The following is a 17,754-nucleotide window of genomic DNA, read 5'->3' on the forward strand; positions in this document are numbered from 1 at the left end:
ATCCAATCCGGCCAGTGTCCTTTTAAGAAGAGATTACAATACAGGGAGGTACAGAGGAAAGACCACGTTAAAGATACTGGGAGAAAGACGGTCATCTGCAAGCCAAGAAGAGAGTCTCAGATCAATCCTGCCAACACCCTGATCTTGTGCTCAAAGCCTCCAGAACTCTGAGAAAATAAATTTTTGTTGGTTGAGCTACCTAGTCTACAGTACTTTGTTCCGGCAGCCCTAGCAGACTAACACACTGCCCACTTCCCATCCTCACCAACACAGAGGAGACATCATTGCAACCGCTGGGTGAGAAGAGTAAGAAAACTGAAACTTACCCCTCCTCACCAAATCCCTCCCTTGTCCCAGAAACACCGTTTACAAAGCCTCGGGACAGCTCATCTGAACACACACTCTCATGCTAACTGCATCCCTTCACCCGCTGCCGTTCCGTGGCACTCACCATCTCAGTCGGTGCTCACAGCAAGGTTCTGCTGTAAGATGGTTATTCCCACTTTCAAAAGAGGGAAACAATGGCCACAAGAATAAGTAAATTTGCACAGTGAGTAAATGACAGATTTGGGGTTTGAAGGCAGGCTCCAGCCTGATAGCAGTGACTCAATGTACAGAGCTACTTGTCCTGGAGACCCCAGGGCCCAGGGTAAACGCAGACGAAGCCCGCAGAAAGCTGGCTGCACATGGCAGGCTTCCCTCTCTGGTTCTTTCTCCTCCAAGTCCTGTCTGGACTGCCTGCTTCCATTCTTATTCTCCTTGATGGTTGTTCACATCTCGGAGTGATTCTTCTAAAACTCAGCTATCTAATCACTCTCGTACTCAACTCCTTCAATGGCTTGCCATCCTACTCAAGGCAAAATACAAACACGACCCAGCATCCCTGAACTCATCTCTCCTCCCTCTCCCTTGTCCACAATTTCCCTAACCCCACTGTCCTTCCTGCTGTTTCTAGAACCCACCAAGCACACTCCTTGTACCTCCTGTTCCTTCTGCTCCCTTACTTCCCTCAGGTCCCTACTCAACTGTCCCCTCTACACAAAGACCATCCCCAAACACCCTATTGAGAAGTAACACTCCTCCTCCCTTAACCTCATTGCCCCTTCGCCTCCTATTTTCTTTCACAGCACGTACCAGGCCCTGACAGTCACACCATAGTAGTGTGACTATTAATAGTGTGACAGTGGCATGCACCACTGTCTGCCTCATAATAGGTGCTCTCTAAACCATGGGGCAATAGATGGATTTATGGATGAACACCAGAGATTATAACAATGGAAAATGCAAACAGCAGAGACATTAAAAAATGCTCTGGGCAACTGGCAGGAGGTACCAATATAATGCAGTATGAGGTAGCCAGTCAACGAGAAAATTAGCATGAGAGTCAGGGGAAGGATGACCAGGACAGAGTCACATGCTTGCTATTCAGGTCACTTGGCGATGTCAGAGTGAGTAATTTCACAGCATGGGGAGAAGCTGCTCAAGATGGACAGCGTGACCTTGCGCAGAAAGGACACACGCAGATCCATGGAGGGCCTTAGCTTTCCCACCATCTGGACTGCAAGGGGAAGGGACTGAACAGCCATTCCCGTGAATGCCTCATGGCTATCCAAGAACAGGCAGCCCATTTAGACCAGAGGAAGTATCTAAAAGAAATTGCCTTAGTTTTTATGCCAATTTTAAAGTTAAAAACTGAATACTTACAGTTCTGGGTTCAAAGGTATAAAGAGCTCTGAACACTTTAACTTGTCCTAAAAGAGAGGGAAAAAAACAATATATGGTCAATTCCTTGCTAACGTATTTTATAATATAACAGCATAACAGAATACATGTGCAAGTTATAAATGCATGTAGTACCTTTATTGGGAGTAAGAACCCAAAACCTTTTGCTGATAGAATGTAAGCATTATGAGGACAGGTGTTTTTGTTCTAGGAATGAGATATCCAAGTACCTAGCACAGTACCTGGGACATAGGAACACTTAATAATTATCTGTTGCATGAATGAAGAATGGAAGAATAAAAGAATGGAAATGTGCTCAAAAAAGTCTGAGGCCCTAGTTTAGAACAGCCTCTAACTATGCAGTGATGGAAAAGCTCTCTGCCTGTACTAGTCACATGTAGCTACTGAGCACATGAAATGTGATCAGAGTGACTGAGGAACTGATTTTTAAACATTTCATTCTAATTAGATTAAATTGCCACACATGGCTGGTGGCTAGCATACTGAACCACGCAGGCCCTGAACACCAGAAAATGAGAAATGACGAGATGTCCGTTAAGAAGGGACTATGTAAAACAATCCCATCCATCCAGATAATGGAGCCATTAAAAAAAAGAGGCCGCAGACAGATCTGCAGACACTGGCGTAGCAAAGAGCATACAAAACATCCAGTGGAAAAAACATGCCAAGTACCATCCCATTGATGCTGACAACATACTCACACACCCCTCCACAGGTAGCACCGATGACCGGGAACCCTCACACTCTGCTTTACGTGTATTGTTTATCTTCAATACATTTAGCATGCATTACTTTTACAATCGATGGAAGCAGTAAAGTTACTTTCATGGGGGGTGAGGGGTAGAAATCACTCTTTCTTCCAAATGCCCTAACGCAGAGGAGCAGCTCAGATCCCTGATACTTAGTATGTCTGCAAGAAAATATTTTTGCCACTGAATTCAATGCCACTTTTTCCTGTTCTACTGGGGTGGTGGGTGGTAACAGGTGGAAGAAAAGGTGAAAACTTTTTTTGTTTGTTTAGAGTTTGCTTTTTACCCACACCCACAGGCCTGAGCAAGGAGACACCAAAGGGAAGGAGGAGCTGCTGGGAGAAATATCTTCTGCTGACCTGAGTGTCTCTCAGAGGGGAGACTTGCTATCTTGATCACTTCAAACTTTCCAAAGAGAAGTTACACGAGGAGGAAGCAGTCTACTCGTGACCAAAATCAATGACAGAACTTTCTCGTTCCTTTGAGGGAATGGCGGGGATGGGATGTGATATGGATAATTTTGAAAACAAGAACCAATGTCAATTTAACAAGCTTAGATAAAATTCAATATAAAAACACCTGAAACAAAGACTTGGGGTGTGAATAACCCAGTGACTTGTAATTTTATCTTCTGTGATTGTCTTACTTAAAATGTTCACAACTACACTCTGGCTGGTGTCGTTCAATGGACTGAGTGCCGGCCTGAGAACCAAAAGGTTGCCAGTTTGATTGTCAATCAGGCCAAACGCCTGGGTTTATGGGCTGGGTCCCAGCTGGGAGCATGTGAGAGGCAACCAATCAATGTAGCTCTCACACATCAATGTTTCTCTCCCTCTCTTTCTCCCTCCCTCCCCCTCTGTAGGAGGAAATAAATAAAGTCTAAAAAAAATGTTCACAACTAAAAAGGAAGTGGGAGGTTTATTTGCATTTTGATTCACACTGAACACCAGGCAACTCTTTAAGGAAGCAATCTTCAACCGGTTCCATGTCACAGCACACACAAAGTACTTCAATTCTGTGGCACACCAGGAAATATGCTTTTTACCAACCCGGCAGAAAAAATAGGTAAACTTTGATTCACTGACACTGGACAGCTATTGCTGTATTTGCTGTTGTCATATTTGTATTTGACAATCTGAGGAAAAAGGAATCAATGCCTCTAACTAGTCAGGTATTGCATGTTTCACAAATTCTCGTGGCACACGGGCTGAAAATCACTGCTTTAGGCTGTTATGCTGTACAAAACATTACCACGTACACAATCCTATTTATCGATTAATGCTGGAATGTTAGCCTCTTGTGCATCCCTCTTAATCTATAAATTATACATGTTCTGGGCCTTAATTTATTCCATTCTCAGAGTTGAGTCAAGCAGAAATGAAAGAATGCAAACAAAATATCCAGAGAAAGAACTGCATTAAAAAAAGAAAAACATGACTTTCATGATTACAATTTACCAATTTTGGATAGTCTCTCAAGAGAATAATTAATAATACAGTGATCATTTTACATCATATTTAATTCAACTGTGAGTGATGTTATATACAGGTTGAAACAGAGTGTTGAAGGGAAGCAATAAGGGTACTAAGGGTTTCTACAGTAGTGTCCTTGCAAACACCTAACAAATAATAATAAACATTTTAACCATCAAGAGCAGGTACCGATCAATTCCAAATTTATTTAAGGAATGCAGATTCACAAAGGTATAATGGTTGTGTTCTTGTACATGCAGGGAGACTACCTGAGGTACCTTCTGCAGGCTCCCTCCACCTTGACCATTTCTCACGGAAGTCTGGTTACACACAACAAAGAGAGAAAGGAGAGCTGGGAAGACGGCACGAACTTCCTGAAATCACCTTGCAATTCACCCTGAATTAAGACTGGAAAGAGGCCCAGTCATTTGCCTGATGCTCTACATGGCTCTCATATGACCTAGCGTGTGAATGGTGTGGAGGATTTCAGCGGGGCTGGTTTCCGGGGGTTAACACGATAAGTAAACACCCGCGGCTGCTGGGCCCTGTGGGTTTTTCACTTTGCTGAATTCTTACCTTGCTAGTCACACCCTTTCCATTTCTCTGCAACTCCACCCTCCCCCCCTACAGAGAAGGGCTGAGTCCACCAGTCATCAACCACACACTATTTTCCTCTGAAGTGAGGCTGACCCTGGACTTGAGTGAACTAATCCTTGCCCATCACGGTGGAGGCAAGCAGAGGGAACGGGATCGGGATAGGGCCTCGTACAGGGAAAGGGTAAGAGAACTGTCTGTTTCTGAGGTTTGCAGAGCGTGTGTTGCTGCACCTCTGAGGCCCTGAAATAGCACTTAGGACATGGGGCTTATAAACCCAAACACAGAATTTCTAATCCACTTTATTCTCTGTTGGTGAAGGAGTGAAGAAGCTTCCAGAGTGAGCCACTAAGACAGAATGAAAAACGGACTGCTCACTCTAACGGACACATAATAAACCGCAAGCAAAATGGCTTTTCAACCATCAGACCTGAGTTATCTAGAACAGATCGGCTATTTCATCCTTCACACTCTGCTACGAATTTGGGGAGCACGGGCCATCTGGGACTTCATTTACACTGGCCATGACAGTTCCCACATACCCACTCTGAGAGTAGAACTAAAAACATTGACAATGTCAAGTGTTAAGAACACAGAACAACTGGAATTCTCAGACACTGCTGGTGGGTGTGTAAACTAGCACAACCACTACAGAAAATTATTTAGCAGTAGCTTTTAGTACCGTTCTGTAAGTCTTAAAATGCCTTTGAGATCTTAAATTTCATTTTCAGAAAAGAAGCATAACTCGAAAACCTTTGCAGCATCTTTTGTAGGACTACCTTCCAGGACACTGTCACTATGCCCAGCATACAGCGAGTCTCAACAGTTTTAAACTGCAGATCAGAACCTGTATATTATATACACGGTACACTGTGAAGCTAATTTAGTAGTTTTAAAAATATTAAGTAGAGCTGAAAAGATCAGAGCACACTGTACACGACAGAATAATGGTTTTGTGAAATTGTTTCACTGGGACTGGATAGGGGGATGTTTATTTTAGACATCTGCCAAATACACATTTTGCTTGGCACTACGCCAAATGACCAAATGTTAAAATCAGTATTTGCCAAAGCCAAATGTTGCCTATACAAATGAACTACTGAGAAACGAGAATAAATCTGAAATTTTATTCAGAAAAATAATTATGATTACAATCTCAGTATGAAAATTTCTGGTAGACCCATTTGACAACTTTGATGTAAAAGGGCAGAAACCCTAAATCCTCGGCACTATCAACTGCTGGTCCGAAGAGACCGGCATTAAAACTACATGTTCTAAAATGAGGTCTGTGGAAAAGCGAAGTAATTCGGTTGTAGCTCTGCCAGCTTAGCTGTTGCCTGCGGTGATGTTGCCACCAAGTTGGTAAGCTTTCCTTCCTCCCTCATAGAAAATGACTGCGGTCAAGGCTCACCTCCTCTTTATCTCCAGGGCTGGAGGACTTGCTTAATGCTGGTGATGCAATTTCACGGAAGGCAATCCCACAAAGGACACACTGGTTTCCCCCAAAATTATTAGCAATCACATTCTTGCAACATTAATTCTCAATCTATACCTATAACTTCTATTATTTATATACTAATTTTTATATAAAATTTTATATAATAAAATTCACAGCCTCCACAGTCACCATTACTTATAGCAATATTTTTCTCACCAATAATAAATATACATTGAAATTTCCACAGGGAAATTTAAATTTATGGGGGAACTTTCACATATAAAGCACAAAAGGGGACATTCAAAATAAGTCATATTTAGAGTACTTTACCGTTTCTCAGAGTAAATGTTAAGATAACAGTACAAATGGCGTGTTACTACACTGGTTAGACACGAAGGTTACCAATGCATCTACAATTCTTATTCTAGTACAAGTCCATGTAGGCCTAAAAGGACACTAAGGTAGGCACTCCACCATTTGGGCCAAATAGCAGACTTAGGAAGACATCTGAGGCTAAGGTACACCCCTGTGTACCCCTATAACTGTGTGTGTGTGTGTGTGTGTACCAGGTCATTAAGAAAACTGTCTTACGGAAGATCAAGGTCAAAAGAAGTTTGAAAGCCACTGCTCTAGACTATCTGATCAAGTTAGGAATTCGCTGCAAAACAATCTCAAGAATAAATAATATTTCCTCAACTTTGTGAATTTTAAAATTCAGCTAGCATATAAATAATAATATTCTCCCCTCTGCCCCAAAACAGATAGTTTATAACCAACATTAGAGCTTTGGAAAAGAAAAAAAAGGAAAAAAATCATATAAACAAGGGACAATCGTGGACAAATAAGAATTTACCATATACATGCATTTCTCATATTTGTCTAAGAGAATGCAGCAAGTATTAACTTCTTAATTCACATTCTGTGTGTATAAAAAGATGTGTCACTTCTGAATATTCCCAGGGTAAATAAAAGTTAATGTTATTTCTCTTAGGCATATTTAAATTATTTTATTAAACATGCATGATGAAACAGGATGTTTTCTGCTCAAAACCAAAACAGAAGGAATCTACGATAGCATCCAAGGGTCAAGCCCGCCGTCCGATTGCTGGGGTGAAAGGAAACAGCTGCGCTCTCCAGGGCCAATGCAAGGCTCCCCTGGGCTTTGTGGATTGCAAACGCCCCAAATGAGGTGGCTGGCCCCAAATGAGGCGGCTGGCTCGGAACACGCTTCTTGGTCATAATCTCTTTTCACATCATTCCACAAAAGCCCACTGCTCTTGAAAATAAAAAACAGAAGCTATAATCCTCGAAAAGAAAAATCATCATGTGAGTGCATCGATGTCCAAGAGTTTCCAATGTAAAGAGTAAGTTTTTTCCTTCATACTTACACTCTTGGATTAATTAAATCAAATCCAATGAATTCTATTTGTATACATACCTTTGAAGGATATAACTAATAAAAAAGGCAATAAACAATATTTTCATCTCTCCTTACTCCAGTACCACTTCTTCCCTGCAACTTCCCTTTATCCAGTCCCCCCCCCCAAAAAAAAGCTAAAGAATTTGAAACATGTCTTGCTTTCCACTGCAGGAATGGCAGACTCCTTAAAAACAGTAGCCAGTGTGCTTTCTGACAAGAGGGTTCTGTGTATTAACAGTGTGCCTTTCTTATCCATTTTTTCCTTTGCTTACACTTTTCAGTGCCTTTCGGCAAATGGTTACTTTTACATCTTGAGGGCTCTTAACTGCTGTTATTTTTATTTCTTCTCCACAGTACAAAAGTCCCAAAAAGCAGGGTTCAAAATTTCGAATGACATGTTCACTGCCAACTGTGATTTGACTGACTAAAAATTAGTGATGGGATGAGAGCCCCAAGGAGCCTTCATCCCAAGATGAAGTCTGAGGAAACTGTGGGGATAAATAGAAGAAAAGTCTTTATTTCCATCCTTGGAATTTAACTAAAAAAAAAACCGCTACACTGGTCATGTCACCTCCTGTGAAAGGCTCAGAGTTCAAGGGCCAGCTCATGGACAGCAATACCTGTTTTTGTACAAGCAATGAGGAGCTAAGAATGGTTTTGCATTTGCAAATGGTTGGGGTGGGAGGAAATAAGAATAGGATTGCAAGACACATGAAAATGATCTGAAATTCACATTGCAGCATCCATAAGGTTTTATTGGAACACGGCCGAAGTGCGGGTACTGTTTATGGCTGTTCTGGTACTACAATGGCAGAGGTGAGTGAGTAGTGGCAACTGAGCCTAAGATACTCTCGGGCCCTTTTACGGAAGAAATCTGCAATTCCTATCCCGCGGTCCCTTCTCCTGTAAGTACCAAGTCGGACCACAGCATCACTGTGGCGCAGTGTGAAGAGCTGCGGGTCCAAATGGCCTCTCAAAGACCCCGCAAGCAGTTTGGGTCCTGCCCTCATCTATGTAAAATGACTGGTTGGGAAAACAAGCCTATACATCTGAGACGGAGATAGAGAATTTTCTAATACTAAAATCTCTAACCAAAACCAAAATTACCCAATCTATACTAATGTTTATGGGACACTTACCATGTGCCAGGCACCACGCAAAACGCTTACTTACAGTCACTCTTTTTGGCCTCAAAACAATCCGAGGACATAAATACTTTATTAGCCCTATTTTACAGCTGAGGAAACTGAGGTTAGCAGGGGTAAGTACCGAGTTCAGGTCTAAGCAGCGATGGGGTGGAAACCCAGGCCCAGGCCCCAGGACACATTCTCTGAAGGCGCTGACAGCAGCTCAGAAAGGACTGAGCTTTTAATGCTGGCGTTCTGGGATTACTTAACACTAAACAAATTAAAATACTGAGTGCAGTTACCAAGGTGGTGTATGTGCCTGTAAATGTGAGCTATTACTAAATACCACATTTTTAACCTTATTTGGGAGTTTATTCCTTGTGTCTATCCATACTGGCAAGACAGCCTTATCAAAATCCTATTCCTGGATATGAGAAAATTTATCATTTATAATATGCCAGCAGAAAAATCTTAATGCTTTTGTTATGCAAAGCATAGCATCTAGTATTATATCCCTCAGTGGCTATTAAAGAACTAAATGTAGTTTTAAGTAGTCATTTTTGAAACATATAGCTCTTTAAGGTCTTTACAGTCAGCTCAATCTGCCTTAACAAAAACCACAGATGTGGCGGCTTAAGCAGCACTTATTTCTCACAGTTCTAGAGGCTAGGAAGTCCAAGATCAGGCGCTGGCCAACTTAGTTTCTGGTGATAAGTCTCTTCCTGGCTTGCAGATGGCTCCCTTCTCACTGCGTGCTCATACAGCCTTTCCTGCACGTGCTCACGTGCGCACAGGGAGACTTCGCTTCCTCTTACAAACAAACCACTAATCCTATCACACAGGCGCCATCCTCCTGACCTATCCGAACCCAGATTACTCTCCCAAGGCCCCATCTTCAGATACTGACACATTGTGGGTCAGGACTTCAATATATGAATACAATATTCAGTCCATACCAGCTATGAGTACAGACTTATTAAAAAAAAGAAACGCATGAACATGTGAATATATATTTATATATATACTGGGGTATAGGCTACCACAATAATAGAAAAAAGAGATTTTCAGAAATATGCTTATGCTTTCCTGTTATGCCAAAAAGGCCAGTGGTAATATTATATATACAATCAGCTGTATAAAACAAAAATATGCATAGAAGAAAAAATGGAAAGAAACACACATCAAAATGTTAATAGTTACCTCTGGGCAGTAGAACTATCAGTCATATTTATTTTCTTTTTTATTTTCTAAACTGTCTACAAAGAATAGGAACTCCATATACAATGAGGAAAATATATTCTCTTTTAATACCATGTTAAGGAACAACTTATTAGTATTTTATCATCAGAGTATTTCAATATGAGTCTTTTTTGTCCTCTTTGTCTCCCTGATCTTACTAAGCCTCCCCCCCAAAAAAATCAGTGGAGAGAGAATCAACTACAATGCCAAGCATGCTCACAAAAGTAAGCCTACAGAGGACATGTAAGTACACGGACAGTGGGGAGACTATCAGACCAGTGCAGCTGGAAAGGAGGCGGCATCTACTTGACTCTGGAGACATAACAGGAATATCTTTTCCAGAGGGGCAGGCCGGGCAGGCCCGAAATACAGAGCAGCGTACAGACAGAGGGGCTGGCGGCCAAGAAGCGTTGTCTGTGAATGTCAAATAGATCAATGTGCCTGGAACCATGGTGAGAGATCAGGTTGGGGACATGGCACGGAGAGGCTAGAGGTTTCTCAATATTTCTGACACTCTCATGGAGAAACACATTGCACATCAGGGACCAGGAAACACATACTCACACACTCTCACAAAACTGAACGAAACTCTGCCAAAAACATGTATCCTTACTTTGAGTGATTCACTCTGATAGTAACACCACTTACAATCTGAAAAAACACAAGGCCAGGAAATTTAATACATGAGTGTGTATAACTGGCGTTTAGAAACCAAATGAAAATTTTTCAGGCTTAGATATCTGGTACTCTGGGCAATAATAAAATACTCTTGGAATATATTTTTTAAATCCCTTGGAAATTATTTTTACTTCAAGAGAATTTTTAAATTTGAGCAAATAAATAGACAAGGTTAAACTTCAGACTTCACGAATGCCCAATTTCTGGGAATATCACTTTGGAAATATACATTTGAAAATATACATTTTCACTTCCAAATGTACTTTGGAAATGAAAATTTGCAACAAGAAAAAAATGGCCTTGGTCTTAGCCCTCTATAAAAATACAATGCTAGCACCCTGGCTGGGTGGCTCAGTTGGCTGCGACATCATCCCATACAACAAAAGCTGTGGGTTTAATCCCCGATCAGGGCATTCACCTAGGTTGCAGGTTCGACCTCCCCTTTTTCTCTCTCTCTAAAAATCAGTAACTATATCCCCAGGTGAGGATTAAAAAAAACACAAATGCTAGCAAGACAACATAACAATAAAAAACATCTCCTTTATTTAAAGCAGAACCCCCTTTAGAAGCTGATATAAGGACAGAGACATACACCGTATCTAAGGAAAACAAGAAGAGACTCTAGAGACACTGCACTGAGCTTAAGCCAAATCAAGGCGCTCAACACAAAGTTTAGGTTGGCGGGGACAGAGAGGGACTAATCTGTAACAGAGGGCGTTTTACTATTTCTAGCTAATATGAGAACTCTCATAGACGATACAAACTCTGGATGTGTGAAAAATATTATCCAACACAACAAGAAACAGTAATTAGAGAGCGAAGAATAAGCAGTAACTGAAACTGAGCTCCTCTCGATTCAGAAAAGGAGTCCAAGTGGCTTCTGTGGCACATTCAAGAGACTCCACGGGAAGTCCATATAGAAAATTAGAACAGAACAAAAACCAGGAAAGTGGATTCCAGAAGGCCAAGTGTATGGAAACCAACAACATGTCTACAATACAACATTCATTTCTTCCAAGATCATCTATTCCACAGTCTTTAATCGAGAAATTGTTCCCCTAATGGCATCCTCTCTAAAGTCCCACAGCAGTGCTTCTTCAAAAGGTTTATAACGTGTTCCTGCGGCCACGGTCCTACCGTGAAACCGGAGAGGCTTGCCTGGTAGTCTTGGAAATGTTGCACATGACACCTGAGGCCATTACAGAGCCAGACCTGGCACCTTGCTGAAGGCTCAGCCCAGGAGGTGTAGGCAGAGGGACGCCCAGGTGATGAGTTCCTTCTCCCAGCTTGCCTGGTTCTGAGAGTCGAGATTGTCTACAGCAAGGAGGGGGCTAGACAGAAGTCTGGATGGTCTGGAAAGACCCAAGCAGTTGTGGGGGTCCAGAACAAGTCACTGTCAAGATGGGCCTCTGTGATACACAGATTGTTTTCAGCTAAAGGCAACTTCAAGCCGCAGGCTCAGGAGAAAGTTCTGAGCCCTCCACCCCTAACTGCCTAGAAGAGTTTGAATTGGAGACTTTGTCCATAAGAGTTTATCAGCGATAACCTTTTCAACCTGCCTACATGACAGGGCAAACTTTTATGTTCTAAACATGTCCTTCTTATCATCCTGCAATGACCCTTTGAAGCCCCAAAGGCACCTTACCTGATCTCTAACTCAGAATCCCTCTTTCTACCTCAATCCCTCTTTCTACATAAACTCCCCTACATGTGAGGTCTGACTCTCTTACGTATGTGGAGTTTCCACACATCTGTAGGTACTAAATTTGGTTCTCTTCTCTTGCTAATCTGTCTCCTGTCTATTTGACTATTAGACCAGCCAGAAAAACCTTGACAATGGTGGAGAATTGGTTCCTCTCCCACAGAGTCCAAGCAACTCCCAGAAAAGGTCAAAGAAATGTTCAGGGATTTTCCACACCAGATCGGCTTTTGAAAAGGGAACAGTGGCCCAGGAGCATAAAGTCCCTGAAGAATAACAGAGAAGTCCTTAGGATTTCCCTAGAGAATGACAAAGGTCAAACAAAATGGGGCTGGAGCTGCAATTAAAATAGGGTAACAGGATCATTCTCTTGAAAATGTCCCCTTCCACTCAAGGCCTGGGCAGAGCTGAAGGTCGCATACCTGGATTCAGTGACCATCTTTAGTTACTCCAAGCCCAAGGCACCTTTCACACCCATCCCTGGGGCTTCAAGTTGCTCATGAATTTTAACTCTTTTTCATTAATGGACACCCAGAAGATCATTTATCTTTATGAAATGGGGTCATGAGGCAGAGAAAAACAGGGGACGGAGATATTAGAATTTGCCCTTAAACTTCTAAGAACAGCCCTGGTCCCCTCCCAACACCGCCCCCCACCAAACCCTTGAGCCTGCAGAACTATCTGCTGTTTATGATGTGGGTGGGATGACAGAGAAATAACCTCTCTGCCTGCAGGGACAGAAGACGGGGAACTGACTGCTCTCTCGGGCAGTGGCCTTCCACCAACACGCAGTGGTGTCTGGATCGCAGGCTTCCATAAGAATTACTAGGGATTTGCCCTCCTTTGGTACCCACTGTCCAGCAGCATAAGCAACCTGTCTGCTCTCGGCACCTGTCCTGACAATTGAAATTCTTTAGGGCCTTAAACACATTCAGTGGAAAATTAATACTCAAGGACACTATAATAGTTTTGAACTACAAACATGATTTTTTTGGTTTAGGTTCGAAAGTTTTGCAACAAAACTTGTACCCGTCAGTACAATTTTATGTACTGATCCCTGTAAGTATATAAATGTTATTTTCTTTTGAAAAAAGAGGCTTTTGGTTTCTTGTGTAAGAACTACGTTAACTGACAGAGCAATGGGTGGGCTGAGAGCAATTTTCTTAGAGGAAGATTGGCTGTTCCTCTTCCAGAGAAAAGCCCTGAAAGCCTTCCTCCCTGGAATAAAATAAGGAAATTTTTAAAGCTTCAAACTGTTACCTCCAAAAAAGACAGGGAAAAAGTGTCAGAGAAAGAAAGATTCTGAACAGTATTTTGCACAAACTTAATTTCTAAATACTAGCTAAAGATACATTCTTAGATCTCAGTTCTGTGGAGTTAATGTTACCGAGTTATAATTAGCTATATACATTTTCCAAATAAAAAGTCCTCAATGTTGCAGGCCATTCCTGAATGACCACCTTTGGCAAGGGTCTCCTTGGCTGTGCATGGACGGTCCAGACACGTTTCTGCAGGGCCACGCCACCCCAGTGTCCTCTTCCTCTAGGCAGCGACACAAACAAAAACACAAACACAGGCCAAAACCCGACCACAGCCCTACCCAGCCGGAGCCCAAGGGAAATCAGATCAGACCTGATTATGAATACAGTATGTCCTCTCCCCAACCTTTCCCTTCTCACCCTGCTTATCATGGAAATCTGGACTTAAGAAAAGCCCGGGAGGTATTTAATTCCTCCCCATGTTTGCACTCATATGACACTGAGCATTGGGAGCAACAGGAAGATGGGTATCAGAAATGTCGCAGGGTTCTAGAAGAAGCACATGATGAATGTAGAAATTTGGGGAGTTCATTGAAACACCCGTCTAAGGCAATGAAAATTTAGAATCAAGTAAAGAAACAGACCTAGAGGGCTCTAGGACTTATCAAGGCGATCTAGCAAGTTAATTAAAAAATTGAGACCAGCATTTCACCCTAAAGCAAATGGTCATTTCTCATCACTATATTCTACCTCTTCCTCCAAATCAAAGCCTAATCCCGAGAATATCCACTTGATTAGCCCGTTTTTATGTCTAAAGTCCAACTAAAGAGTACAGTAGTCCTTCTTATCCATGGGGGCGATGTTCCAAGACCCCGAGTGGATACCTAAAACCATTGAGTACCAAACCCTATATAGACTATTTTTTCCTACAAACACACACCTTTTCACTTAAAGGAAGCACTGGTCTTTGGCATACCCAAATTGCCAGCATCATTACTCTTGTGCATCCTTACTCTTGTGCTTCGGGGCCATCAGTAAGTAAAATAAGGGTTACGTGAACAGAGCACTGTGATACTGAGACAGTTGAGCTGGTAACTGAGAAGGCTACCGTGTGACTAATGGGTGGGTAGTATCACACGGGGGGATACACCAGAAAAAGGGATGATTCACATCAGGTAGGAGACAACATGAGATTTCATCATGTTACTCAGAACAATTCACAATTAACAACTTATGGATTATTTCTAGAATTTTCCATTTAATGTTTTCGGACTTTGGGTAACTGAAACCATGGAAAGCAAAACCGTGGATAAGGGGGACTACTGTAGTTCAACTGAATAAAAAGTGGAATTTCTTCCAGGAAGCTTGTCTTATTGTCTTAGCTTATCTTATTTTTTAATGTAAGCACCTTTGGAAAGGGGATTATGCTAAGTCAACGACTGGTTTAACACAGAAGGTGAATTTGCTCCTCAGATATGAAGCAGTGAGTTAGTTCCTTCTGAGAGTCCTGTGGAATTGAGATTAAGGGGAAAGCAAGTTCCAAATGATGTCAGCAACGACAGCTGGGCCAGTCCTGACGAGATACTGTTGTAAGGCTCTCTGGGCGTGTGGCCCTGGTCCCTGAGGTGCCATAAACAGAGTTCAAACACCAATAGGCTATGATGCACAGGTCTGCCTTAGGTTACATCTGAGGAAGCAAGGGTGCCTAAGGGGAAATCCACCCAACAGCCGTCACAGGCCCAGGCCAATCTTAGGGTCACGGTACATCCAAAAGGCAGAGAGGTGTGTGAGCCAAAGGTGTTCAGGCCAATGACAAGCGTTCAGGGCAGACCAAGCAGCTGCCATCCCAGTGCCAGTCAACAAAGCAGTGCCACAACACACACCCAGACACCAGAGAGATCCAGTACCAACCAAGAATCTGGAGGTGGGCAGGACCCACAGTGGAGAACAGAGCTCCTACCAAGCCAGTGTCAAATACCAGGGACCCTTTAGAGCCCCAGTATTTGGGTATATAATTAGTCCTGAAGAGTGGGAAGGCGTTAGGCAAAGAACAGAAGCAGCCCTGTGGCTGGGACAGGTGCGCTAAAAGAGGATGTGGCCAGTCACCAGAAGTGGTGACTCCCACTTCACATTTCAATTTCACGCAGGCCCCGTTTCTTGCCCCGCAGCTGCTTGGGCAACTTAGATTTAGAACCTGGGTGCAAAGGAATGGAAGAGAAGGATTTACTCCCCAACAAAAAAATAAGGCAGAAAACAATCTCAAACTTGGCACACCATTCAGAAAAGAACCTTTGGAGGGGATGGTTTCTGTTGTAACATTTCACAGGCAGCTTCCTTGCCTGAAACACTGGTGAGAGTACCTTCTTCAGTTTAAGTCCTCCCAGGGCTACTTGTTGACAAATTTGCACTGACTCATGGAAACAGGCCCCGGAAGCAGAAAATCCTGTAAACCCAGGTAGGCAACATTTTAGAGAGTCATTTGGAATCTGGTTCTCAAACAAGGAAATACGACTCTGTGGACACTTCTCAATCTGGAGTCTGAGTATCCGTTAACTGTGCCAACAGGCTAAAGGGGCTTCTCTCAGCCTAGCCGCCCTCACCCATGCTCAGAGAGACTGAAATTGGAGGTGTCCTTCCCCCAAGTATGGACTGGGTCAGGAAGTTCACAGGAGACACAGCCACCCCAGAACGCTCTCCAGTGGAAGTCATTTCTTTGTCTTATGCAGGTAAGTTGATTGAAGCCTGTTCCCCTAGATGGGGGAGGGAATCCTGAAATAGAACCCTTAAGTTTCTCAGAACCAAGCAAAATCCCTGCAGTGCCAGGCTGCCAGAAAGACTAACTCCCTAGAGCTGCCTTCAGATCCTGCTCAAGGCCCTGAGGCAGCATGAACTGGGCTGGTCCCTAGAGTCGTCCTTAATTTGAATTCGAATTGCATTCAGGCCCCATGGAAAGCAAGAGCACTGAAACTAGGAAAGAACCACACTGAGCATATTCTTTGGTCCCAGGAATATAAAACGAAAGTAACTTATCAAATTCTACAGGATGCTAATGAGCTTTAAATTCCCATGCTAATCAAAATGCACAAATACAAAACTCTCCCCTAACTCTTACCCCAAGAGTAAGTTGAGGAATTTGCCATGTGATTTTCTAAAAATTCTACAGTTGCTCAAACATCAAGTGGGAAATGATTGGCAAGAATGAGCAAAAAGGAGGTGGGTACAGTAGTCCCAAGGGTGACTTGCTTAAGTCATTTAAATCTGTGACCCTCTTTAACCCAGGACTGCAAACTTCACAGCCACCAGCTATTGCTAACACCCTGACTGACACAGATCTGTAGAGGACTGATCTGCTGACATTTAAATTCTCAATTCCCGTGTGGAACAAGTTCTTGTTTTCCATTGGCTGTTACACCAGACAAGTGGCTTTCTCTTCAGTTCGGAAAAAAATTTCTCCAGCCCACAGTTCCACATGTGCACAGTACGTCTCCCTGGCTTCCTGAGAGACGCTCAGCCCTTGTGCAGTCAGGCGAACATCGATGGGAGGACATACTGAGTTATTCACTTCTGCCCAAGTAAAATGACTTCCCCCTTTTTTTGCCTACCAAACTCTTACTCAGCATTCAAGACACTGCTTCGATTTCCCCTCTTCTGTGACATGTTCTCAGCTTCCTCAAGCCCCTTGCCTTGTACTTCCCAGCTCTCTGGTCACATTTTGATAATATCTCCTATGCCATGGTGTAATTTTTCTGTTTAAGGCAAGCTCACACATTTCTGGTGGGAAGGTCAGTTGGCACCACCTCTTTGGAGAGCATTTTGGAAATGTCTGTGAAAATGACAAGGCATGTGCCTTCAAACAATACAGCAATCCCCTACTGTCATGACTTTCTCCTGTGGATTCATTCACCAGATAAGGAACAAAGCTGTTACAAAGGTTAAAACAAAAGAGTGGAAACAATCTAAATGCTCACTAATATGGGTGTGGTTAAATAAATACAACAGAGTACCATGTGGTTATTCAAAAAAAAAACAGGAAACTCTTTTATACTAATATCTGAAAATTTCCCCCTAAAATCCTTTTATTTGTTTGATAGAGAGTGTTTACCTTGCAGCTTTATTGAGATGTGTTCGACAAATTCATACTGAATCTTGATTTAACAGCTCACATCAGCCCACTGGAAGAGTGTGTCTGTCTGTCTGTCTCTCTCTCCACCTCTCTGTCTTTCTGATGTACTGTTCTCCCCTGGGCATTAAGCAAGGGAGGGCAAATCTGGCAACGGTTTTCATTGGACATGAGGTATGAGGTAAAGGGGGTGAAAATCTGCCCCCCCAAAGTATG

The 17,754-nt window shown here is 42.7% G+C and overlaps 1 protein-coding gene across 1 annotated transcript in view; it reads right to left on the reverse strand.

Annotated features, from left to right (window-relative positions):
• The window catches only part of OSTF1 (osteoclast stimulating factor 1), a 50,611-nt gene that overhangs the window by 25,749 nt on the left and 7,108 nt on the right, over positions 1-17,754 (reverse strand). The window contains exon 2 of the mRNA XM_037030352.1: positions 1,705-1,751. Coding sequence (XP_036886247.1) covers positions 1,705-1,751 — 47 coding nt within the window. The remainder of the gene's footprint in view (positions 1-1,704; positions 1,752-17,754) is intronic.

Source organism: Sturnira hondurensis, unplaced genomic scaffold (assembly GCF_014824575.4).
Source record: "Sturnira hondurensis isolate 20B ecotype Veracruz unplaced genomic scaffold, ASM1482457v3 Scaffold0020642, whole genome shotgun sequence".
Classification (NCBI taxonomy): Eukaryota; Metazoa; Chordata; class Mammalia; order Chiroptera; family Phyllostomidae; genus Sturnira; species Sturnira hondurensis.